This window comes from Anas platyrhynchos, chromosome 4 (genome assembly GCF_047663525.1).
Source record: "Anas platyrhynchos isolate ZD024472 breed Pekin duck chromosome 4, IASCAAS_PekinDuck_T2T, whole genome shotgun sequence".
Lineage (NCBI taxonomy): Eukaryota > Metazoa > Chordata > Aves > Anseriformes > Anatidae > Anas > Anas platyrhynchos.
The window spans coordinates 6772172-6799596 of record NC_092590.1 but is presented as its reverse complement, the minus strand read 5'-3'; the positions used below and the strand labels follow the sequence as shown (position 1 = coordinate 6799596).

General features: G+C 37.1%; 1 protein-coding gene across 3 annotated transcripts in view; it reads left to right on the top strand.

Annotated features, from left to right (window-relative positions):
• FAM241A (family with sequence similarity 241 member A) overlaps positions 1-27425 on the top strand; it is a 271707-nt gene that overhangs the window by 121878 nt on the left and 122404 nt on the right. For all 3 annotated transcript variants that reach the window (XM_038178404.2, XM_072036912.1, XM_072036913.1), the window contains exon 3: positions 9830-9934. In XM_038178404.2, coding sequence (XP_038034332.2) covers positions 9830-9934 — 105 coding nt within the window. The remainder of the gene's footprint in view (positions 1-9829; positions 9935-27425) is intronic.

Below are 27425 nucleotides of genomic sequence, written 5' to 3'. Positions count from 1 at the left end.
AAAATGAAATAAACTTTCTTCTTACGGTACATAGGAATAAAGAAGTGGGCATTGCTCTCTTTAATTAACATTTGCACCAATTTCTACACTGAGCTCAAAAGAGAAATAGATTTAGTTTTATGTGGATCTTAGAGTCCTTACAGACTTTAAAACTATATATATAAAAAAAAAAAAAAAGATTTTCTGAAGTACAAAGAAACTGCATTTGATTTGATTTAGACATCTATTAAGCCAGCGATAGTCATGTCTGTCTTGGGAATTGAATGAATATTTTCATTTCTAATCTGGTGTTGGTAGAAATGTTTTATGATTTTGGCTAACATACTATCAGATTAATACGTAACAAGAATGGGTTTATTATTCTTTCTCTTTTACTGCCTGCCTATAAGTGTCTCCATGCAGCTATTCTCACAATGTTGTACATACTATCATCCTGTTTATGACAGTATAATTGGGTAACCAAAAATCTCTGCATGTTTACTAAAAGCTGTCTAATAATCAGGGTGAGGCCCAATTGCCAACTGTTGTGCTCACAGAGATTTTGGTGTACAAAACTGAAAGCATGTGAAATCCATCCATTAGATGAAATAATCAACATTGATCTGAAATGAAATGTCTAGGACAATACGCACATAAATTACATATTTGGCAGCAAATCTTGTAGAGAGTATAAAATTTGTCTGACTGAAGATTCGTTGTTATTAGAACAGTAACCAGTATCTGGATAGGGCAATGGATATTCAATGCTGGCTATTTCTATATTTACCAGCTGCCTCCCCCTGTCTGTGAGTACTCCCACAAAGCCAATTTCCCAGAAGCAGTGTTTTTCCAGACTGATAGTCAAGCATTCAGTTATTTATCATATACGGAGCAGAGGTTCCCTTTCCAGCAGCTTCTGGTAACAGAGAAAATGTAGATATGTTCTCAATTAATAAGACACAGTGGAACTAACCACAATGTTCTCCCCTCATCTCTGGCTCTACAAAAGAGCGGAGGACTTGACACGATGACAGTTAATGGCCATTGCAAGCTGTAGCATGTGATCACTGTTTTTTATGGAAACTTAGCAGTTTAAAATTTAATTTTTGTTCTCTTATTCTCCCTTTCTTTTTCACTACACTTTCCTACTGTATATGCAGTATCCCATTTCAGAATAGCAGTGAGTGCCTTCAGACATTTCTCAGGGATTATCGCACTTCATGGGAAGTGTTGTATCCATAGTATCTAAAAACACCTCAGAAATGCTTTGTCTGGAGTATGACAATACTAAAATGGGGCTAGTAGTACTCCATTTCTCCTCCCACCTCCTGAAACAGGTAGATATTTTTTAAAAGGTAAGATAATGGAGTTGTTCAGAGTAAAGAATCAAAAAAGTGCATCCTACCTCACAAAATAAATGAATCTGATTTATGGGCTTGATCAGTCTCCCTGAGTTCCTGTTGACTTTGATGGTGGAGTAGGATACTTCACAGTGTATGGTCAGCTTCCTTCAGTACCAGCTGTAACAGATTATCTCATTGTTTGCTGGTTTGCTCTAAAGTGTATTTGATGTTAAGAGAAATACAAATCTCCATTTTTACCTGCTGCTGAGAAACCATGAAGAGGCCATTTAAAGACATTTAAGCAACTTAGGTTTGGGTCACATCCATTTATCAGAAATCCAGCGTAGTGGAAAAGACTTTCCCTCCTGACTTTTTTTCATGAGATTTTTTGAAAGAGGCCTAAAACATCGGTAAGCAGATAGTACTTCAGAGGTTACTTCTGTGTTAGTGAACCAGGCTGACTCCATAAGAGAAGAGACGTGGCCTGTTGCCGAGACAAGAATTTTCTGTGGGCAGTTCCCAGCATGAACAATCAGCAGGCAGAATCCCTGCCTTTGCGGCTTTGCACCCCAACAGTTAGTCTGAGCTAACTGCTCCACTGGTTCCCTTCATTCATTTTGGCCATTTCTGTAATGAGGACGTGACATGGGCAAATCACAAAAAGTGATGAGCATACCTCATTTGCTACTACGTTCTCCTATTGGTAATTTTAGGGATGCTATATAAAATGCTGCTTAATGTGATGATTGTAATCTCAGACTATAAATAAAAGGTAACTAATTTTCTTATTTCATCCATATGCAAAATGATGGGCTTGTATGAATGTAAAAGGAGAGCAGGATTTCACCCTATATCAGAAAGCTTTTTACTTTGTAAAACTGTCAGGAAAAGGTTTGTGTATTTTCTCTGTGTGACACTCAACACAGTGAAGCCCCGTTTCCTTAAGGTGGTATCCTAACAGAAATATTAAATAGCAATAGAAATTGAAAGGCAAGACTTTTAAATAGTTGCATGACATAGTTCAAGAAAACTGTCTGAAAGCATTCAGTCACAGTAGCAAACAGCCTTGACCTTTGTAAACACAGCAGAAAAAAATAGCCTTTTTTTTTTTTCTGGTTACTCTCTGAGCTGTTGTAATTCTTTGGCCCTTTCTCACCTTAATTTCACCCCTCTCCCAGTATAAATCCAGTTTTCTTCCTCAGGCATCATGTTATCTTTGGCTTAGAAATTGCAATTCATACCATAGAATTTGTGTAGTTTATGCTATATACTCTTCTCTCAAACTGCACAGCTACATGCTGAAGGCATAGTAAGACTAAAAATGTAGAAAAACATTCCTGCTTGACACAGACATGAAAATAAGAAGGTTTTTATTCTCCGTCATGTTTTTCTAAAGTGACAGCCTTTTGTTATGGTTCCTTCTTTTGCGTTTCAAAACTATCCAGAAATTGTCAAAACCTTGGCATGATATTTTCCCTTTCATGCCTAGGAAAAATGGTCAAAGGATGCAGCAACAGCTCTTATGTTCCATAATAATGCTTTTGCTAGAGTGACCTTTAATCATTTCCATGCCTGTAGAGGCCTGGTTTAGTATTTATGTCATGAAAATAATTTCCCATCCATTTGAGTAGAAGGCAACGGTGAATTTTGCCCTTGTAAAGCAAGGCATTTGCTATAGAGTTGTCTCAGTGCACACAAAAGGCTGGAACACGTAGCAGATAAACACAGATACAAAGAAAGGGATAAACAGAAGAGAGCGGTGCAGAAAAGGGCAAGGGGACCAGAGAGCTTCTCTGTCGAGCTATTTAGTGCCTCATAGTTAGAGGAACCCTCATCTTCTGAACAAGTAGGCTGAAAAACAGCCCACTGTCACCAACTCTATGTGGGAAAAGAACAACAATTTATGTTTTTATATGTTCTATTTTTCCACACTGCTAGACTTTGAGACACCATTAACTGGAAGGTGCAAAGTCAGCATAAGCTTTCCTACCTTCTCCAGCAAATCCCACTCTTCAGATGTCCATCTGCATCCTTCAGAGCTCCCTCAAAGGAACTTCTTATTTATGGGATCACCAGAAGGACATGGCCTAGGAAACTGTACAGTTCATATTTTGATGAAAACCCTGAAACGTTAAGCCAGGAAGTCAGCTGAACAGATGGTGACTCTTGGAAGGAGGTTTTGGTTTACAGTTACTTTTTGTACTTTTGGCTACTAGATCTTCTCCACTGACTGCAGGCATGGTGGATCATGGAGAGTGGTCGTTTGTCAGCATGGTTCCCAGGGGAGACCTCTAGATTCACATCAAGGCACGGAGCTCTAGCTGCTGAAGTGTCTCCCTGGCTCACTTGCTCATGTCAGGCAACAAGGAGAGTGTCAATCCTTCTGTTATTCTGCAAAGCCTTCCATACTGAGACGTTTGTCTTAGTATTTATGGATAAAGGGATTGGAGTCTTCTTACTTCATGGAGTATCAGGGATATCCTTTAACATCATTGATAAACAACCACCTTTGAATAACGCATGTATTTTCTGGTATATTCTTTCATGGTTTAATTGGTTCTTCTGACTGCTGGGCAAAGCCATAGCATACTGTACACGGGAACACCTTCAGGAGCAGGGTCACTCAGCTGGTCCCACACGGAGACAAGAGAATCTATTTTGCTGGAGAGGAGAAGCCACTGTGCAAGGTCAATGCCATTCTAGACAGGCAGGCATCTGAATGTTTCCTTTGGGGAGCTGGTAAGCCACCTAGAGGATTGGGAGCACACGGGCAGCCGGGCGGTTTTCTTGGCAACCTTTGTTCCTTAGCTTCAGGAAAGGCTGAAGTGTTTCTGGCATAGGCTATTAATGAATAAAAAGCATGTGAAGTTCAGTGATCAGTCTGCTGCATAATGTCCCAGGGCAAAGATGAGGAAAGAAGCACTTTAGAAAAGAAAATGGGAAGAAAAATAAGAAAAAAAAAAATTAAGCCAAGTGGGGTCTGTACTTTGTTCTTATATTTTTACTGGCAAAAATGCTGCTATAGACTTCTGCAAAGCTTTATAGTTCTCAATTTACCATGACTCTTGGATCAAGATATCAAAATGTAGTTTTAAAAAAACTCCAGAGTTGCAGTATATGGAAATTATTATTGCATATACCAGACAATCCCAAGATTTGTTCTAAAAATTTGGAGTCTAATAGACAGACTCTTCTACTTTCTTATTGTTTATACTCTGTAATTAAGTCTCTGTGAAAGATACAGGACATGACTTTTTTTTTTTTTATCTATCTTAATTCTTATTCTGCAATTTCAGGATCACTTGACCACTACAGCTATTAGTAAGCTCGTGTTTTTGTTTAATCATACGTTCAAATTTTTGCCATACTGATTTCCCTGTTCTGAAAGTATTTTTTAGAGGAGAAGAAAGAGGACTGCTGAAAATCAATAATTTTGTTTTAGAACAGTCAAGAAGTATGTATTTATCTTTTCTTTTTTCTATTTAATTAAGTGAAAAGTAGGGGAAAAAAAAAATCTTTGGGCCTTAAGGAATCTTTAAAAGAGTGGTGGAGTTCTTAACTTTAAGTAATGACCATGATACGAATACCGAATTAGGCATATACAGCAGAAGTCAGAGTTATATGTTACTGATTGAGAAAGTCAAATGGTAAAGAACAGCTTCATGTTTGTACTCTGTTAAAGCTCAGGATTTCTTTCATATAATTCTTTCATACATATATATTTGGTATAATTTTTTGTTGTTGTTGTTTCACATGCTATAAATGTTTTAAAGACCTGAAGTAGAAAATTAGACAAAATGAAGTATATGCATTGAATATAATCCCAGCTGATAGCTAAATAGCTGTATACCATTCACAACACGCAGAGTTCCATTTCAGCCAGTGAAAATACGCTAGTGTGAGATCAGTTCTTGATCTGTCAAGATCAGTCACCTAAACAGTATGTAAAAACCATACATTTGCAAGGAAAGACAATCCTTTAATTGCTAGTGGAGGCTGGTGACATCTGAAAGTGGATAGGCCAAACTGTCATAGGTCCGAGATCAGAGCCAGTTCAGAGCATCTGGTAAAGATCACAGAGTGTTAAACTCACATCTGCCTGTGACGCGGAGCCTTGTCTGCAAACTGCAGTCCTGTGTACCGATACACACAAACAATTGCTGATTTTAAGACCGTGCACTAGGTAGCTGCTTTGCAAACTCCATTCTCTGTCTTCAGCTTTAGTGCAGTATCAAGTGTTCCAGGGGACAAAGGGTTATTCTGAAGCTCTCTCACTTAAACTGTATAAGAAGAAAAAAATTACTTGGACTTTCTCTTTTACACTTTTCTCTACGTGTATAAGCATGTATTATACAGCTGCATACAAAGCTCGTCAGCTTCATATGTCTGTAAATATAAGGGCTGTGTTGAACATCTAATTGTACCTTGTTGTAATAAAAGTTCTCAAAGTGTTCCAGTTAACTGCAAGTATTTGAAGCTACTGGAAGGACTGACAAGCAAAATTAAAAAGCCATGCAGAACACCTTTGTAGTTTTATTTTTAAATGAATTTCATAGAGCAATATATGGATATTGATAGAAAATCATTTCTGATTTTAATGATTTGAAGGAGAGTTTCATATGCATGAAGTGGATTAGGAAATATTTAGTTTATTAATGTAACCAGCGTTGTTTGTGTGAATCAGTTTGGCAAATATTCTTCCTGGGTTTAGAATTTGTTTTTATGTTGCTTATGCTCTAATTACCAGAACCCCACAATTCCCAGACATTGCAATCTAGTACCTTTTTCATATTTGTCCTCCTGCAAGCTTAAGGAGGTTATAAAACCTCCATGTAGTCTCAAAGGAGGTTATACAACCTCATATACATGGTCAACTGATGCCCCGAAGTTGTGCGTCAACATTTACACCTACATTATGTAACAGCTGTTCAAAATGCCACATTGCAGTGTTCTCCTTAGCAAGCTAACAAGCACAATATAAGCTCACAAACAATGTGTGCAAGAAAATAACCTCAGTAATAAGCCTTCATCGGAGCTTCTGCTGCAGGTCTTCTCTGAATGTGTGCTAATTCTAGGGTAGGGTTTCAGCAATGAAATCCCAGAAGAGAGGACTTAGTTATCTGGACAAAGTGAAATGCAACAGTGGAATATGGTTAAGGCCAGTGCACAGCTCTGCCTCCCATGCTGTGAGAGGATGGGTTGGCACTGGGCAGGCGTGGGATGAGAGTCCATAGTCTGATTAACTTGTTATAGTGTCAACTCTCGTAAGTTCAGCCAGTTTAAGAACCTGCCTTGAACTAAAAATCAGGAAGACCGTCTGCTGCTTACTGCCACTGCTGCCCACCCTTATCTGCTGACGCCTTGCTCAGATCCAGCCACTTTCTGCTCACACCTGCAGATCACGCATGCCACAGGGGCTCAGGCACAGTGGAAAGAAAGTGGTCAAGGACAAGAACTTGTGCTTGGTATAAAAGTGTCAGACAAAGTCCTGAGAAGCAGCAGAGATGTTTTGGAAAGCTGGGAGAATGGCAAGCTAAAGAGAGAGCTTTCTCCCTAAGCAGGCCATATCCAAGAAGCTATTTGTGGCCTTCATTTTTAGAAAATAAAATCTGCATGGAATTGAATTTGCATTGAAGCTGCTTACTGAAAAGCTGAAAGGCCCCACCTAATCCTTTTGTTGCTTTATCAGGTTGTTCTGGGAAAACAATTGCTTAATATGTTATATGGAGATCAGTTCTGACAGTATTATGTTAATGCAAGTCTCAGAGCAGATAGCAGCAGAGACAAAAATGTTGCTTAGGAAAAGTTACATCATAACAGAGTCCTACATAGTAAGTTTTGTAGTTAGATTTATATGCTGAGAAATCAAGTAATCACTGATATTTCATGCAAGTGTCTCCAAAGCTTGGATTTAACTGGATCATATCAACCGAGGGAGAAGAAACAGAAACAGCTTTCTAAAGCTGGAAAAAAACAGGACAGGAGAGCAGTACGGTACAGGAAGAAATGATGTGTGATGCACATGGCATCTGATTTCAATATGATGACTTTTTCCGCCCTCTTTGAAAATGTATCTGGAGTATGCCATTTGTTTTAATGTCCATGGATTGCTTGATTATTAAATTAAACATGACTTCTCTGTTCCTATCAACTTAGGAAAGATCTGCTGCTTTTGTAACATTACAGATGGGTTTTTCAAGTAGATCTACAAACCATCAGTTCAAATAATTCTTATTATCTTCAAAAGTTATTCCAACAAGTCTGGCACCTTGCAGTAGCTTTGTACCTTTGCGGTAATTTAAGAGAAGAGTTTGAAGATTGTTGTTTCTTTTTCTCGCTCTGAGATACAATCTTTCTATTCTTACCCCTATCTATTTCTCCCCTGGTATTTTGGCTGCCAGTTTTAGTTCCTTGGACAGCGCTGTGGTCTTTGAAGTCAGAAGAAAAATGAATCTTTCCACATGATCAATAGGCATTTGGCCACCAAGTCTCCACAATGCTATTTTTAAAAATAATTACGAAAGTTTCCTGAGAGAGAAGAGAATAAATTCTTGAATGGCTAGGCATTCATCAGATGAGGCTGAGATAAGCAGATAAAATAGGGAGGCTGGATCAAACTGCTACAGCATTAAATTTTCATGCTTTTACTTTATATTTTTTTCTCGATGAGGATGAGTTAACACTTGGCCCGTTTGCACTATATACGTGAGGGTTTCTTTTCTTTTAACAAATTCTTCCTTTCCTCCGTTGTTATTAACAGGCAGTGAAATACCAATGTCTCCCCTTAAATTGCAGCCCTTTTAAGACATGCATTCCAGTTGGGACTGGCATGCAGAACTTAAACAGGATAATGTCATGGCTGTGACAGCCAAGGATCCATGGGGCTCAGCTTGCCAGCCTCAGTCAAACACTAAGAGTCAAGAAGTTTTAGGGGACTAAGAGAGAATTGCAAACTGGTGGGAGGTGGAGAGTGGAAGCATGACAAAAATGAAGATAGGGTTCATTTAAGAAAAGTCTCAAACTTTTACGAGATTTGAAGTACAGACAGAGCTGGAAGTGGAGGTCTGGCTGATGGACAGCCTAGAGAGAAAGAATAATCTGGTAGCGTTGTTGTTCTGACTGTACATGGAAACCAGTAAATAGGGAATGAGTCTGCCTCAATTCATAGCTTTGTTTTCCTACTCTGAGTGCATGTTGTGCTACACTAAAAATGCAGATTAAATAAGATTGCTGCTTATCCTTCAAGGGAAGGCTACAAATGAACAAATTTACTAGAGGAATGTAATAATGCAGCTATGACTGCTTACAAGCCAGCAAGAATGTATGTTGTATGCCCCTAATAATATATGTTTCTCTTTTTATGAAGACTTTTTATTTGGGAGGAAAAAATAAAAGATAAAATTTATGTCAGATTTCTCTCATTTTAAGTAATACCTTTTTTTTTTTTTTTCATTCATTTCATGCAGGCTAGAGGTAGCACATCCTCATGCTCTCACAAATGCATAAAGAAGTTTTCAGTGTAACTATTTAGTAGAAGTAAGGGGTCTAGTCATGAATTACAAACAAGATAAGAGTACAGTGAGAACGATCAAAATATATAGATATTTCTAATGATAAGAAAGCACCATGGGGCATGTGAGATAAAGGAACATAATACAAACTGTTATGATAAATTACCCAACAATGCAGACTGTATCTTAATTGGGTCTCCCTGCCTGCAGTCAGAGGTCTCTGCTTAGCCTCTGTAAACCAATGGGGCATTGCAACTGAACTGAGATCCTCCCCTAAACGTATGGAGTTAGGTGACCAGGGCTTTCCTGAATTGCAAACATCGAGTGGTTCAAATTTTGGTTTTAAAAAGTGAAGGTGTATTTCTCCCTAGAAATCAGCCTCATTAAATCAGTCTTTTGTAAATCTGGTTCTTCCAGGGTCTGCATGAACATCAGGAGTATGCAAGAACAGGATTTTTCAACTTATTGAATCATACCAAATCATATACAGAGTTCAGAAATTGAAAGTAAGGGTAACCCAATTGTTTTCAGGCTGTAAAAGCTGTCAGATGTGATTTGAATTTGTGGGAAGTTTTCAATTCAATAGTTTTATTCCATATCAATTTAATTTATTTTACGTGGTCTGTGCATGTTATTCTGCTAAGTGAACTCCCCGTGTATTTTGATTACGTACAATGCAATTGCATTGGGGTATTCAGTTTTTCACTCTTTATGCTAAAACAACTTCAGTTATCAATGTGAAGAGTTATGCATGCTCCCACAAAAAAAAAAAAATAAATAAATAAATAGCCAAAGAAACTGATAAAAGTATTTAAAAAAAAAAAAAAAAAAAAAAAAGGCAAAGAATTTCCAGTCCCTCACAATATTTTTCTTGAGCTCTTATTGTTACTCCTGTATGAGAAATGTTCTAGAGGGAAGTCCTTAAGGCAAATGCTGCCATCTAGAGAGAAACAGAAAGAAAGTACACAATGTACTTAGTGTTACTTTTATTTCCAGAGAACCCCAGGAGGATCTGGACAGGAGACCCCAAGATGGACTGCAGTGTCAGACATAGGAGCCATTGGGATGCCTTTCCAGCAGCTATTGGCTAGAAATAGTCAGGTAATTCACACAGACATTAAGCAGCAAAAATGGAAAACTCTGATGAAGTGGTTTGAGTATGTACCAAAAATAATGAATGACTCTTCTTAGGTATTTAAAATTATTTCAGGATTGAAGACTTTTTTCCTTACCATTTCAATTTTTTTTTTTAAGAAAAGCTTTTATTCTAAATTTATTTTGTTTGAAGGAAGAGATGCAAAAGAAGCTTGCGTTATTTGCTGTCTATTGTTCATCTGCCTCTTTTTTCATGTCACAAAGCCTCTCTGTTTACTCTTCAGCTGGTTTTGAGAATTAGGATTGCAAAATTCAAATAGAATGACAAACACACAAAGAAACCACTGAAAATACCTGAAAGACAAGAAAGAAAAGTGGGGATTTACCTTGTCTCAGCATATTATGTGTGCAGCTATATAAACATCCCAGTGTGTTCAAAGACTGAGCTATGCATGTTAAGCCTGAATAGCAAAAATGAATTCTTGTAGGTACTTTCAAAACTCTGCCAGCAGTAGCATTTCTCTGCGCATAATGAAGATGACTCATTACGAACTAGTGAGTGAGAAGAGCCTGCAAATAATTCTACACATGCTCAACCTTGTTATACCCATTTATTTCTCTGAAATTATTTGTATGGAGTTAACCATGAGTGATTCAGTGTTCCAGTTTGAAATGTTCAAAGAATAAGCCCGGTAAAAATAAGGTGGGTGTAACACTTCACAAGTAGTTTTTGTTTTGTTTTGTTTTACAGACAAGTATGTTTCGATGTCAGTGAGTAAACCAAAGTAATGACTTAGAAAGTTCACTCTGGTATATTTTTAATGGCCACTTTTCTTTAGTATGGTACGTAGGTAATGGCAAACTAAACTACCTTGGTAATGGTGTAGGCAGGCAGAATGTGAGAAACAATATAAGGCAATCTCCATGTCTCTCCTCTGGAGTTCCCAATGTTTGAAGTCTTATAATTTAGGAGAGTTTAGATGCTAAGTTGTGTCCTGCAAATGGAAAGGGAGCATGGGAGGAGAACCATAATTTTTTCCAAGCGTGTATTTGCTGAGAAGTGTGCTTACACTGTAAATGAGTTTGGATTTTCATCTGAAAACTGTCAAGGGGCTGAAGGCCTTTTGAAAAAGCACTAGTAATCATTCCAGAATTTTACGTATATTTATAGCATATATAATGGTAGCAGGTTCTCTGTGACTTAGGAATTGCTGAGATTGAGGGAAAGACGTTTCTCTTTATTTTCCATGTGAACTAAAAATATAGAGATCTTCAGAGCTCTATAATGAACTCAAAGTAAATCATTCCTCAAACTGTTTTTAAATATTATTTGATAAGTGGGACATTGTCCTGGCGGTTATAATGCATATTGGCATCAGTAATATTTTCCACCTGGAAACATTTTTTTCCCTCATATTTCATATCTGAACCCTTTTGTGCAGCATGATTATAATGTAAATTGCTCAAGGATAACCTATACACAACACAATGGAGTCAGAGGAAGGCTAGTTCTGCCATACACCATAAAATATTCTGAAATCACAGAACAGATTCTTCTTTTCTCCACATCTCTTCCCGGGCTTTTGATGCTGACATTTGTATCCAAAAGCCTGGACAGATGAAACTTTGTTCCTTTGTTCTTCGAGTTCTGATGTTAGCTGGTTTTTAAGCACATGACATGGTAACTAATGCAGCAGAAAAGCAATGCTTACCAGCCATTTTTATTTCATGGATGAGGAAACCTCAAGTTTGAAGTTGCAAAGCAAGAAGCTCGATCTATCCCTTTAACTATGCAACAAATGCAATACGATTTTTAATATATTTTCTCTCTGGCTGCCATAGAAGATTAGAGAAATGAAATATAGATTTCATAGTGAGGCAAGGGCATGTTTTGAAGTGGCAGTTCCATATGTTACAAAAAAAAAAAAAAAAAAAAAGGAAAAAAAAATCACAGATGCCTGAAAATGATGGGAAGCTTGTGATTTTCCACAAACACATGAAAACTTCCCAAAGGCAAATTCCCTGCTTTCATCAAAATACCCATGAGTCTCTTCTATTCTCTAGCATATGGTACTGTCTATAAAAAACTTCAGCCTTCCAGAATGCCAGTGGTGCAATTCTACATTCCTAGATTGGGATATTTTTTATTTAGGATTATTTATTTACTTTGCAAGACCCTTCTCACAGTTCTGCTCAGAATGATCGGTTGTTTATTATGACTAGAGAGAGTGGTATCTTAGAAAAAACAGATATGAACAAAATAGTTAAGACAGATTAAGAACGGGTTTGCAGTAAGCCAACCCTCAAATTATTTAGGAGATTTTGAAAATCAAAATTTCCAGTTTTCCACTAGTAGTGTGTCCATTAGTGTGTAGGATAAGGAGCAAACTGAAGGAAGGGAAGGAGCTGGATACAGAAATAGCTTCGGGTCTGTGAGGCCAGTCCTAGTCACACACACAATTGCTCAAGGGAAGCTACAATTCAGAGCAGGCTTGAGAGACAAGAAAGAAGCAGGGTCTGTTTTTAATATGTGTCTGCATCTATATTATGCTGAAAAGTCTCTGAAGCTATAAACTGAACAATATAAACTACAAATTCATTTTCTCTTTAATGCAAATATAAGGAGACTAAAGTTGCACAGATTTTTAATGCCTAAGATTCATCCAGTTCCAGGACAAAAATCTAGTATCACAAGAAGTCAGTGGAAAACTTACCACAGATTTAGTAAGCTAATAGCTTTGTTATCCAGTGATCTTTCATCTTACCATGTTTTCAAATTTATTTTAAAACAGCTTTCCAAACAAGGAAACTTCACCTGGAATATAGTTCAGGTTAAAACCCACCCACATGAAATATCTTATTTCTGAATGTCTCTGTACTGTTGATAAAGTGAAGATGGCCCTGGAATCAGAACAAATTCAGGACTAATTTTCATATAATTGAAAAAAAAAAAAAAAAGAGAGAGAATTTTTCCATAAACTAGGAGCTTGGAATTAAATTATTAGTACCTTCTGTTTTAGATACCCACAGGATGGAATAAAATAAATAAATAAATAAATAAATTCTGTTGTATTTGCTGGGCATATCTTTGGTTACTTTTATGTGACCTTTTGCTGGAAACAACTGGAACATATGTAATGCCTATAAACAGGTATAGGCATGCATGGATGCACATATAAATTAGAAAAGATACAACTGCCAAATGCATCTAACATAGTTGGCATGAACAGCATTAAGTTTTCCCTCTTCTACCTGTTCCAGAACATCCTGCGGAATTTAATGGTAAGCTCTTCCCAGTTCTTCCTTTCTCTTCCCTTCTTTTCCACATTTAGTGAGAAAGAGATTGTTTAAAGTCAAAGAATGACAGAAATTTATCCCAGAGAATACACTGCATTGTGTTTGATATTTTGCTATTTAAGTTACTATCAATGGTGAAAAATAGGTACTCTGTTATATTTGTTTTGTAGAAAGTATACATTAAACAAATTGAAGGACAATATGTTCAGTTTATTCCTACAAGTGTCTGTTTAGATCCAGTAAATGTGGTTGCCTCTTAGCAGTCCTAAATTCTAGTCCTGTAAAGGGGTTTTATTTCCATTCACTAGTGTATTACAGTGGTAATATTCTTCCTTTGTTTTTCCATTGAATAAAATATGCTAGCCCAGGTCACATAAATTTGATCTGTTCATAAATATAAAACATTTTAAAACAGATAAAAGAAATTAGTAGATCCTTTTAGCAGCGGTTTGTAAAAAGGCATTTTACAGGAATATATTTAGAGTGGACACACTGTGTTCTACAGTGCCTTTCTTTGTAAAGACATTTCAAAATACAACTCCGTGCAAAGTCAGTGCTATAAGAGAGATATAGTGCCACAAGAGCGGTGGTAGCTTTTTCTTACATGATATAATTGGACAGTAATGTAGATTTAAAGATGTAAGTGAAACTGCAGTGAGAACTGAGTTATGAGAGTGGACAGGATCTGGAATCTGTTGAAGACTGAAGATAAAGTCACTTAATTTTGGAACAAGCAGTACCAAATCTGAACTAGCTGGAATGTTGATTTTATTTTGTCTAAAAGATGGCATCCCCAGGATATAAATTCCTAACGCTATTCCTAAATGCTTGGTTCAATACTGACATATAGGGAAACCTTCCAAGAAATCAAGGCCAAGAACACCTATCTTATTAGACGTAAGCATTCCTTGTTTAATAACCATTTCCAGTGACACAGTTTGGGCCTAGTTTTACAGCTGCTTTGTTCTTTGTATATTGATCGTTTTTGTCTCACTAGACATCAGATACTGATTATCACCGAGTGACCTACCACAAATATTTGTGATAGGAGTTCTCCACCTACCTCTAGCAAATGTGACAAGAGGAATGAATTTTTGACAGGTTTCAAAAGACTCCTCAACTCTCCTTTTTAGATTTAAAAAATAAAAAAATAGTAAAATTCAAAAGAATATTCTACTTTCTGCAAACAAATTAGTTCGTCCTGTGCGTTGAACTATGCCCCCAGTCACTCCTTTTAAACCATTGCTGTTGCCTGATTTGATTGTCCAGTGACCTGTGCTTGGCTTCTGTTTGTGCTGTCTGTGCTTAATGTTTGGTTTCCATCTATCATGATACTACCTTTCTCCTGAATGATAAACTCTGCATTCAACTAATAGAAAGAGCTATAAAAATTAACCTGGTTAACTTTTATTAGCTTGTTTTGGTCCACTACAAACAGGGTGCGACAAGACACACCCCTGACCCGAGCACCTTCATCATCAACTTCTGCCATGTGACATGTCTGGCATATTCCAGATAGGTGGAGCTAATCTCTAAATGTCATTTCAAAAACACATGAATTAGGCGGTCTCTTGCTCATAGTAAAACATGATGCAGAAGAGTCTGAGCTATATTTCCATAGTGTCCCGAGCAGACACTATGTGTAGTAGAGCTGTGAAAGCTAGTATAGCTTTCTGTATAGCATGGGAGGACGCTTTTAAGAAACTGGACAATTTCTTTGTGTTTGGACTTGCTGTCCATTCCATCCTGGGAGACAAAATGTTGCACTCACACACTGGGACTCATCTGGCCAAACTCAGATACCTGCATCTAAACTGGTCGCTTCTGGGAACTGTTCAGAGGAAAGTAATGAGTGCAGGCCAGCTCAGTCTGAAATACCTGTTGAAATACATCAGATGAATAATGCATAAAAATGGTCTCTAATTCTTTGTTGTGGGGAGGAAGTAAGTATTTTACTGGGACTCCAGTCTCCAATGTGGATATCTCAAGTGAAGTGAGCTGGATCCCACCCATTAAACCTTTGTTAGGTCTATTAATATGGTAGCATTCCTCAAGACGTATGTCCACAGTGAAAATACTTCTAGAGTCTACTGGCATTTTTTCCTTTAATCAAGCTGTCTTTTCCAGAACATATTACATATTAATTCCATTCCAAAACTAGTCACCGTATTTTAAAATATGTAAATTAGAAGTGCTTTCAGCTTTCTTTAAACACGGGCACCAAAATTAAAATAAATAAATAAATTGCAGGAACCTGAAAGCACATCTAAAGTTGCAGAGCAGGACTGGTATGCAAAGAGCAGACTGTGATCTGTGGATCATTAAACTACCTGCACAGACCTTAACCTAATCTCTGGACAGTAAAACCTAATCTCAGGGTTTGTCTTATAATGGCCACTGTTTCTCATGCTTCAGAATAAGAAGAAATGATTTCCCTTCTACTTATAGGTTAAATCCTTGCTACTGATGCTCCCTGATGAAGACTGAATTAATGGGATCACTAGAGACACAAAACCTATTTTGCCAAAACGCAGACAGACCGTCAGCCCCTTCATTCTTGCTCCTTGTTTGAAGCAACACTCCAATTGCTGAAAAAAAGTACATATTGCCTAAATAGGAGTTTCACAATTTGGTTTGGGTTATTCTAATATTTTCAAATATAAATTTAGAGACAGATATGTCTGACTAAAAAAATGAGGGGGAAAAAAAGCACAATTTTGTTCAGTTGCAGAACATGCTGGGTCTCATTAAAGACAGATTTCAATATGACACCTGCAAAATCAGTTTGTTCCTTCTCAAAAAGCAACTAAAAGCAGCTCAGATGAGGAATTTAAGCAATTAGAAAAGCAATCTCAACCTAAAAGATGGTTACTGAATCAGTAGAAATAAATTCACGGCACATTAACAGAGAAAAAATAATGTGATAAATCGAAGTGAGTGGGTTTTTCAGCTTTCAGAAATTCTAGAAGATTGATTTTAAAATTATTTCAAAATAAATTTGAAAACTACTGTAACTACCATTTCCATCCAGGTGAATGGATATTAGATAATTTTAATTTAATGATTTAATTGACTGCAGGTTTCTTGGACATTTTGCCAGTCTGTTCTGCAGTGAATTTATGTGTTATTCTGCAGGCCTACATTGTTCAGCATATATGAAGCTAGCATGTCCAAGGATGTTTTAACCTGTCTCAGAAATAACAAGTAGTTTATTTTTCCCCTCTCTTAAAAAGGCAAATATACATAATTCTTAGGATTTTATCAATTGGAGGCTTCAGTTACAAAATGAGCATATGCATCTACAAAATTGGTTTGCTGTTTTCTAAGGCTTTGTCTCAACATCCTAACATCAGTGCAGAGAAGAACTCACTTTTCACACTGAAAAAGCCTATTTTCCCATTCCCCTCCCCCAGCATTGCCAAATGTGTCTGTAGTTTGATGGCATCTTTCCAGAGAGCGATGAACAGGTCAGATCAGCAACCAACTTTTTATCCATTGACATACAGACTGACTGATGGAAACTTCTAACAGCCTTAAGACTTTAAGCCGCAGTACAAGAGTTTACATCAGACCCTTCACAGAAGGGGAAAGCCGTTTAATCCCAGAAACTGTTAAAACTTCCCACAAGACAAAATAAACTACTGTGGTATAGGGTTTGTGTATTCTATTTATTATTTCTAAACAATTCAGTATGAAAGATAATAAACTTAGATCTCTGCGTTTTTTCTATTTAATTTGGCATTGGTACTTGAGTGATCTGCCTCAGATGGCAGGACTTTTATTCTCTGCCACTCAGCTCTCCCTGTGAGTGCCTTCAATTGTCAGGTAGCATTGGGAATCTTGCTCCCTCGTTTCATTGCAAAAGAAAGATGTTTTGAAAGTTGAGTAATTTTGTGTTGCAAGTTGGATTTCCAGCTATCACTTAGTTTAAAGATAAAATCGTAACTTTTTTTGTATTATTACCTTACTACAAATATCGGTATGAGATTTCCAATCCCTTAATATTCAGTGGAATAATTTTACAGTGCAATCTATGAAATCTAAGAAACCTAAGCATGAATTAACTTCAGCAGCACCTATCGCCTGCTTTTAGTAACTCATGCAAAAGCTGTCTTGCATTCTGCTTGCAAACCAGAAACCAGAGCCACGTTACTGCCAGCCTGCAGCTGGTATCTCCTAACAATGATTCTCTTCCAAAAGCAAGAAGGGTTTTCAGTACTTTTTGTATAGTTTGTACCCATAGAGGTTAGATGAGGGTGTGACCATTTCCTGCAAAGTACAACTATTAACACAGGACTGTAACTTTGGCTAAAAATTACATCAGAAGGTGGCGGCGTATTGTTAGGGAGATCACCAGTAAATTCAGATTGCTCAGATATTTTTAAAGCCAACCAATATGTATGAACTAATGAAACTTTTAATATCTTCATTAAAAGCTTTAATTTCTCATTATTCGCATGGTTATCCACATATTCTAAAATGACAAAGCACCAAAACCCTCTGCAAGCCCTCTCTACACCATTTGCATTACTTCACAACTTAATATGATTTATGTGTGTCATCATTTGAGATCTAAGCAGGCATACATCATCGTTTAAAGATGAATTTAACAGAACTGTCCAATTCCTGACATCTTAATTCTCACTCTAAAGAAATAAAAATATGTCTTAGATAAAGAATTTGCTGTCCATTTTTAAAGCTTTTTGTTTGTTCATTTTCACTCAGCCTAGGCCTCATTTACCACAGGATTTGTGCGGGATCCTTCTGGAGTGCCTCAGAGTTGTTAAGTGACAATCTAAAAGCCGATTTAGGATTAGCTAGCTTAACCAGGTGAACTGAGGGTTTCACTTTGATTGGGTAGAAAAGCCGTAGCTGTGCTTGGAAGTCCATATTGTGATACTGAAGGGCTTTATCAACATCCTGAGAGGAGTGCATTCAGAATAGGTGGTGATGCGAATCTCACTAATCAGTGAAGGATTATCTGCGGCTCAAAGCTATACTACTTCTAATTCCTTCTTCATGACGCTGTTCATGCACTGCAAAATGATCTAGTGCAACACCAGAAGTATAAATATTAGATGAGACTCTTCAGTATCTTAATTAGCACTTTCGAAGGGAGCAGTTCTTGAATAGCCAGGGTTAATCAGATGTTTAAAAAAAAGCTCAAACCCAGAAATATAGCAGAAGTCTGTGATGCTTTCAAACGTACGGTGACTGACACCATGTCATACACAGCACATACCACTTTACTAATTTTAAAAACGGTGCCAGCATCAGCTCGGATGCAAAGTTATCGACAGGATTCAGTATTTGTAGTATTTCTAGTCCTAGTTCCCCTCCGCCCCATCACTGCATTGAAAAAGGAGATCCCGCATAACTCTGCCCTCTTATTGAAATATGTGAAATCCTCCATCGTTAGCTCTTGTGTGGACTAGCTGTGTACTATACCTGCATACCTCATATATATATAAAAAACTTAGATATATGAAAACTTATATATTTAAAAAACTTAAAACTGATATATATACTATACCTCATAACCTGCAGTCATTTAAAATGGTTTTCCCTATACACATGTTTTTAAGCAGAAAAAAAAAAAAAAAAAAAAAAGAGGAGAAAACTCATGAAACACTGAATGTACGATTTGTTTGTTGCTTTTGTGGTTTTTGGTTGTTTGTTTAGTCTCCCATTGCATTTAACAGAGTAACAAGCTATGCAACATGGAACTAACAACAAAACAAAATCATCATTTCCTATCAAAAATCCCATGCTTGCCATTGTAGTAAATAACAGCTTTTCTGAATTGGAAAACATGTCATATCTATTTGCATGGAATCAATATTGGTGAACCAAGAGCTTCACTACACACATTGTTAAAATGACAGAACAAGATATCTTTAATTCTTAACATCCAATTAGGTCTAGTATCTACAAGACCACCAACGGAGTAAGGGATTGTTTCCCAGCACTTCTTGTAGTGTTTTATATTCTTCAGCATCCCTGGCTTCTTACCATACTTGTTTTAGTCTTCTAGCTTGCAAGAAAAGTATTTACAAGTAATTGGCAGCTCTTAAAATAAGTTATATCACCCTCTCCTCCTGCCCTGTAATTTTAAGTAATATACAGAGGAAAGATGGGCCATGAATAAAAACTCAGATTTGAGGAAGTCTAACCACTGAAGAAGTACAAATACAGGGTTTTACTTTGCAGAATAGGATTGTTCATGGAATATCTCCCTGTAATAAAATCTTTAAAGGGATAGTTCGAGTTTTTTCATTTTAAAACATTTTAGTTTAATTCACTTACGTAAATGGAGTTCAAAAAAAAAAAAAAAAAAGAAACAAACATCTTTTATTTTACCAGAAGTGTCATTACTCATCAGAAACATCTATTTAAAGTTCAGAGACAATAAAAATGAAAACCATCTGTCATAAAAGAGGGTTAATTTAATCTTAAATTGTACTGCTGTACATAAGATTGTGTTCCAGTGGGTATACTTCTGCTTAACATTTGAAGTACAACATGTAAAGCCCACTTTCAAGTGGGCTTGCAATATTTCTATGAAAAGCAATAAAATAAACATCTTAGAAACCAGACATTTTAAACACAAGTAATGTATTTCATTTTAATACTGTTTTTAAAACCAGATAGCAAGGTTTTATCTCCTGCTTTCTATGATACCAAGAAAACATACATCCAGGTAGACTTCACATATTGTGTCAGAGGGCTTCCATTTCTATCACTCCTTAATGATGAATGAGGTGGTTTTTCTAAACAAATAAGCACTTCAGAGAGTTACCCTTGACAGGGCTGTTAATCCTGGGAGTCCGCCTTATCATTGCAGAATTCAAGGGCTGAAGTTGTACAGTATCCCTGTACTGCCTGTCTCTTACGCTGCCGCTCTGGCTGAAGTTGGGACGTAGCTATTTCACATCTTGCATGTAAGGCCATGCTCAGAGCTTCTGTTCTGGTGTGCTTGCAGATAGAGGGGCTTATCATCTTAGTAGGCACTGGCCCTCTTATATCTGGCGGAGTTTCTCATTCAGATGGATGTGTTATAATCAGGCTGCTTTCGGTGGTGTCTTGTTTCCCTTGGAGTCTTTCTGCAGTGAATGAAATGAATTTTGGATTATAATACAAAGCTTTCCTTGAGTGTTACAGAACATCAAGGCAAGTGAGATTGCATTCTCCTGTCACAAATGTATTAAAGATGTGGTCCATAAGCACAATAGGGCTTCAAAAATGGCAATTTTGAAAAAATGCAGAAAATCCATCTTACAACTTTGCATACCTGGCAGCAGGCATTGTGCTTAATATCACCATTAAAACTATAACACATTTCAGAAGAAACAGCTTATGGTGCTATTCTAGTGATTAATTGTAGAATCTGGACCCATTTTCACATGATTGAAAACCATTATCAAGTAGCCTTTCAAATTTCTTTCATCCTTTTCCTCTATCACCTCCCAAATCCCTTCCACACCACCTGCCACAGAAATTTGGAACACCACCAGGATCATTTGAAAATAACAAGTGAATATTTTTTCATCCCCATCATGTTTCTTACCCCTTAGAAGGCTGAGAACAGGCATGTGACATCAGCTGCTGTTTGAAAATCAAAGCATAATGTGTTTTCAGTTTATAAAGTATTCAAAAGCACAGGCTAACTTTAAGGAATTGGCAACACTGCTAGATAGCAAGAGCTGTTTGTCCCTTTTATCTATGTTACTTCCCTCCTTCTCCTTCCCCCCCATTCTCTCCCTTATTTTTTTCTTAAAGGCTGAATGCAAAGAAAATGTAAATTTTGATGCCTTGGGCCTTGGAAAGATAGGAAGGAAAAAGATAATACCAAAAAAATAAATAGGGAGGATGGAGCAAACAGAGGGTCTCTTTTGATGTGACATCAGTAGTTTCATTGCTTGTCCATCCAAAAGATCCCTAATGCAAAGTATTAGCTTTGCAAAAGCTTTTCTGAACACTAGGAACGAAAGCAGGCATTTATACTGTACTAACTTTCATTCCAGGTTCTCAAAACTCTGCATAAATAAGAATTGTCAGAGGTACCACGTGAGATAAATGTTTTAGCACCCACTTTACTGATAGGATACTGTGAGGTGCAAACGGTTAAGAAGCCCAAGGATACAGCACAGCATTCCAGGAATACTGAACAGAAAATGAATGTTTGGGTCTGATCTTCAGCAGCTGTTTTCTTTAGGGGTAGGGAAAGCCCTGCACACAGAGCTGATAGAAAATACACATGCCATCACTCTCGGGAGCCTGCAATGAAAAAGGCAAATCCGTAAATGTAAAAGGTGAAATCCTCGCTGAAGTGATGAGGAACTCCTGACTCAATCAAAGCTGAGTTTTTCTTTACGTGCTTATTTCTGTATAGCCCATAGTGTGTCACAGTGAAAACATGGACTTAGGCTGTAGTTTATTTCCATGGTTTTGATATTGCTAAAGCCAGTATGAAAAGTTTTCTGTCCTCCTTTACTCTAGCTTCACAATCCTGCATAACAATTTGTTCCCTCCTCAGCTGTACTGAGGTAGCTGTATGGAGACACAGGCTATAAACCAGGTCACTGAACTGATCCTAAGGATTTTTTTAGGTGAGATGAGAGGAGACAGAAGATTTAGTTAGGAGTGTTTGGGCTTTTCTAAACCTAGATAATTTCACTGATCTGGATTATAGCAGATGCATCAGACAGTTACAGAAAGTACTAGAAGTAGGGGATAAACTGAAGTGGAGTGGTGAGTGGTGTTGCTGCCTGGGAAAATATGTTAAACGTGCCTTGAGCATCAAAAGCATTTGGTTGTTTCAATACTGCCAGTTCACAGTAAGCTTATATCTGTACAGGTCCGATGGCAATGGAAGTTTAATGCTGGCTCGGGTCTGGAAACTTCCCTTATAAAACTTGGTTTTAAATAAATAAATTAATAAATAAAACTGAATGGAGTAATGGTAGAAAGGTGCCAGCTTTCAGAAGTCACTGAGTCACTGTATACTGCTTCGATGACCAAAAAAAAAAAAAAATAAAATAAATGAAGAAGCAGGCTTTTGAGAGAGCCTTTCTCTATAAATGCACATGCAATGGGGGCTGTGTTACTTCTTTCTGATCTTGAAGAAAGGTGACCTGCGGTTTTGAGTGTACTATGCTAAACCTGGTTTTCTGTATCATATCTCAGTTGGCTTTATAGCCCTTTATCTTTTAGCTAAGCAAACACTTGAATATTTGCCATATCCCTGACATGATGTTTCTAAAACCTATAAATCAAACGAAAAACTGCAAATTAGACTCAAAGTAGTTTTTGCTGATGAGGATGCTATTTGCTTTCAATAGATATGTACCAATACAGAGGCAAATACACCTCTGTTAATTACTCTTATTTTGTCTTCATGTATCTATTGATTAGGACATTTATCTAAAGAATAAACAACAGCATCTTGGATAGCGTTATCAAATGTGATGTAATCATGGCATACAGAGATTTAGTCATATGTTTTCCTAACTTTGTTATCTGGCAAACCACATCGTTTTCTGTTTAATTCTAGCCTTAGCTTTGCAGTATTTAACATTCTTTATTTTATAATAGCTTAGATGAGACTTATTTTGATGTGTTTAGCTTTTTTATGTAATTGATTGGGACAGATGATGTTACTTAACTGTCATTTAGTCATTTAAAACCTGTGGGAAAGCATTATATTGACTGAATTTTATTATAGGATGAGTATATAAAATTGATTTAGAGTGATATGAGGTTCATGTTCTCCATGCAACACTTTTTACTATAAATGCTCATTCATACTGGCTTGAATTTTTTCTATCTACCGGGCAGAGAATGCCTTTTTTTTTTTCTTTTGTATTTTACAAAGCCAAAGGTTCGACCTGCAGTTAGAATAGGCTGACTGCTACGCCATCACATATCTGGTCTTTGAAAACCCCAGGGTCTGCTCTAGCTCCTACTGAAGTCACTGGGAGTTTTGCCACAGATTTCAATAGGACTGGGAGGAGAGCCTATGTTTATCGTTAACTGAGATATACCGAAGCTCTGTTCACAGTGAATTAGAAGGACGGGTCTGAATTGTTTCAGAGGTTTATTATGTGCAGGCTGCAATTCCAGAGAACCTCTGTTTACAGGAGAAAAAAAATTCTGCATTCCTTGTACAGTCAGAATTTCCACTGAAGTCAATGAAATCTCTGCCCTGAGTAAGAATAAACACTTTTGACCAAAGAAAATGATTTAGTGAAAAACAAGCACATTACTGAAGTGCTCGTTGGCTGTGTTCCTCTATTTTCTGTCATTTGGATCTGTAGAATTATCAGGGTAATTGTAGTAAGTTTTGCTGTGTCCACCTACTGATGGTCACTTTACAGTGACTGCATTGCCTTTCTTATGCAGAGTGTTTAAGCGAAAAGAAAGAGCAAGAGAAGCTATTTAACTGGATTGTCAGACAAAACCTGGTTTATTCAAAAGACTCTGTCCTGCCCTCACTTCCTTTCTTGTTGCTTTCTCTTGAGAACCAGATCCATCATGTGCCTGCAAATTTATCTATGCCAAGGATCCAAGTTTCTGAACAGCGTGGACTTTGGGGAATTTTTTCCCTTTGAACATCCCAGTCAGACATAGCCTGGTCCTAACCACTTCTCAGGTATGAATATGCTGAACTCGGTGTCTGAACAATTCTATCATCATGAATTTACTTCTTAATGCTCTTTCAAGATGATTACTTTGCAATAGGCATGCCAAGTCCTACAATACTTGGCCAGCAAAAATTTCCAATCACAATCTGAGGGCTTGTGACTAATTTTCTGTTGAAACAGAAAATAAAAATAGATGCTTTAAATGAAGCAGATTAGAATTAGAAATTAATCTGTCTTCCCTACTAACCCTAAATCTTCAGAGGAAGTATAGCATCTTAATTTGCTCCATAACTATGTGATGGTATTTTGAGTACCTTCTTTGTCAGGGTCTTAGCAGCACTGATCCCTCTGTGTCTTTCTCATGCAATGGGAGCCAGTCACATTCTGTAGCAAAAGTAATACAGTAGGGATGTCCACAGGAGGTGAGGAGTGGGATGGAATTATTCCCATGTGTTTTAGACTGTTTATCAAACTTACTGGTCTGATGTACAGGAGAAATGATGTTCCTAAGATACATGTAAACCCTGTCTTTAAAGGCAAAAGCAAATGCTTAGAATTTGTGGAGAAGCACTGTTAAAAAAAAATAAAAATAAAATTACAAAACTGAAAAAGTAATTTCAAATTTGAGATGATATACTGCACATTGAGAGCAAGAGATGCTAAGAAAACAAAAGACTTAATTTGAAATACATTAATTTTTCCACAGTCTGCATTATTCTCTGTCAAATATACTGGGAACACAAATCTGCATCTGCATTGATTGGATGAATTTCAAAGACCTTTTACCTGCTCTCTGTTTGTGTTGCCTCATATCTTTATGACATGGAATGAACTGCTTGGCGCCACGTTGCTGTTATCCATTAACCATTCCTGTTTTCCTAATCATCTTAGACTCCATCTTTCTCTGTCCTATCTGTTATTGTCTTCTGCAAAGAGATGTGATGTTCCTGTAGCCTGTTCTGGTTTGCATGACATGATTTGTGTTTCTGCCTACAAGGGTTTCTCTACTGAACCCTGTACATTATCTTCCCCCAGCGCCCCCCTCCTCTGTAACCAGGAGAAGAGGGTCATACATCTGTAAAATGACAGCACTTATGAAAAATGGGAGTTTGGTACACATGGCTCTCATCAGACACAGACTCATCTTCCATGCCACAGACACTACTTGTTTCCTTGCAATGCAGACTGGAGCTGGAAACACAGGAAACACCTAATAAATTGCTTGACCTATCAAATTAACAAGTCATTAAGAAACTATTTTGGTAATCAATGAGCAAAGCAGAATTGTTTGCTTTCTGGCAGAGCAAGAAGAATGCATGGAGATGGAGCCATTTCTTTTCTTCATTTCTGTTCTATAAACAGCGTTTAACTGGGTTGTTTACTGCAATACATGGAAAAATGTGATAAATCTATTTGTAGAAATGGAACTCTAAAAACTAGAGGTGTGCATTGGCTTAAGTTTGTGACAGAAGTACAGCAATCAAAGAAACTCAGGTATATGATGCTTCAATTAGGGCGTTATTGTCTCTGGTGAAGGTGTTAATAGTGCTGATTATAATAAGTGCATAACAGAAATATTTTTTTCTGGTTTTAAGACGAGTACAAGTTGAAGTCTGCGTAGCCCCTAATCATTCAGCCTAGCAGAAAAAAATCCAAAGAAGCATAAAATTTTGCAGTCCTCATCTAAAGCACCTAATTAAAATCAAAATGATTATCAATAAATCAAGAAGCAGCAATTTTCTTCTGCCTGATGTGGCCTGGGATGCAGAAATATGCTGGCTCTTACTTGTGTTTAGAAAAGGCACATGCCTGGGGCTGCTGAAAAGTCTTGGTGATGTCTGTGAAGGCAACTGCCAAGGATAGTTGGAGCACATGTCCCCCTGTTGGCCTAAGGCAGAGAAGAGCTGTGAAGTGAGACCAGAGCATAAAAATGTGAGACAGAGTGGAAACGTGTGATTGTTGCAGTGATATCTGTAACTGCCAAGGATGTTACACTCAGCGGAGCTCATATCGATAGCAAGGTGCCAAAACAGGTGTCATTAATGTTGTAAGTTTAATAGTAGACATCTGCTTGAGTACCCCGTCAAATTGTGGGCTCAGTAATAATTAAATTATTTGGAAGTTTAAACAAGACCAGCAGTCTTGCTGCTACAGTGACATCCTCTTCTTTCTTGGATATTTCTGTGGGGCTGAACTTCCTATTACAATAGTAGACCTTTAGTAAGTTTTCATCAAATCTGTAGAGTCCCTAAGACATTGTGCATCATTCCAGCTGATCATTTACTTCAAGCATATTTTTTTTTCTTTATTAAATAGAAAGTCACAAAGTTGAAATGATGGTATGGAAGCAAATAGCTTGGAAGCTATGGAAGCAAATATGGAAGCTCTGTAGAGTACCAAGGTATTGACCAGGAATGTCATTTTCTCTCCATTGCCCTTCTGAGAATGATAGGATGGAAAGGTTGCTGTTGAGGAGTAAGTGGGATAATGCAGGAATCCTGAAAAAAATATAAATTCACACTGTTACAAAAATTTGCAACATGCAAATTTTCTTCTTATTTATTGAAAAAGGGGTTGCTTTGAAAATATGTATACTTTTTTTTTAATCCAAACTCGGTTCTATGTTTGTAGTCCCAGTTCAACAATGTAACCTTTCTCACGTTTTAAAACTCTGTATGTGCATAAGTACTCTCCTAATGCCAAAAACAGATGATGGGTTCCTGCCCCTCTGTCTTTGCATAAACTGTGGTCAGACACAAGAAATTATACCTCATGTGATTATTATAATAATTGAAAGTGGGCAGAATTATGATTGTGAAACTTTACACTAAATTCCAGCTGGGATACAAAGATGGGTTATACTGGTGCTTGCTTACAAATGTCTAAACCTCAAAGTGCACCAAAATCAGTGACTCATGGCCTCATCCCACACGTGCTGAATGAGCATTGCCTTTGTGAGTTGCTCATTAATGCAAATTCAGGATTAGAGCGCTCATTATTTGCCAGTACTTCATCATTTTCACTAGTTTAACAGTGTCAGAATTTAAAGCAAAATGCTTGAAAAGAAAATACAACAGACAGTTGTTCCCCAGAACAAAATGCCTTGTGTATTAGAAATTAGCCATGTTACTTACTGCAATAGCGTATGCTTGGATTTACTCTGGGAGAATTTAAATATTATATTGTCACAGAACATACAAAGACACATTACCATTTCAGAGGATTAAGCAATGTATCACTTTTTAAGAGGAAAAATACTGAACTAAATAAAATAAAATAATTTGCCAACTGTAGCATTTAATCAGCAATTTTGTAAGAACAGTTTTTCCAAGTAAGCACTGAGTTATGGTAATTAAAAGTTAATTAAGTTTCTATTCTCCAGAATTCCAACCACAAATTGTGTATGATACTCATTACTGTAATATTTTTTGGAGTCAGGATACCTTCACGTAAGATGAATTAATATGTTTAAAAAATACTTGCATCACAAAAATGCTAAAAGACAGTTGCTTCCATTCTCAAATTCTGATTGAAAGACACTACAAATCCTGTGGTAT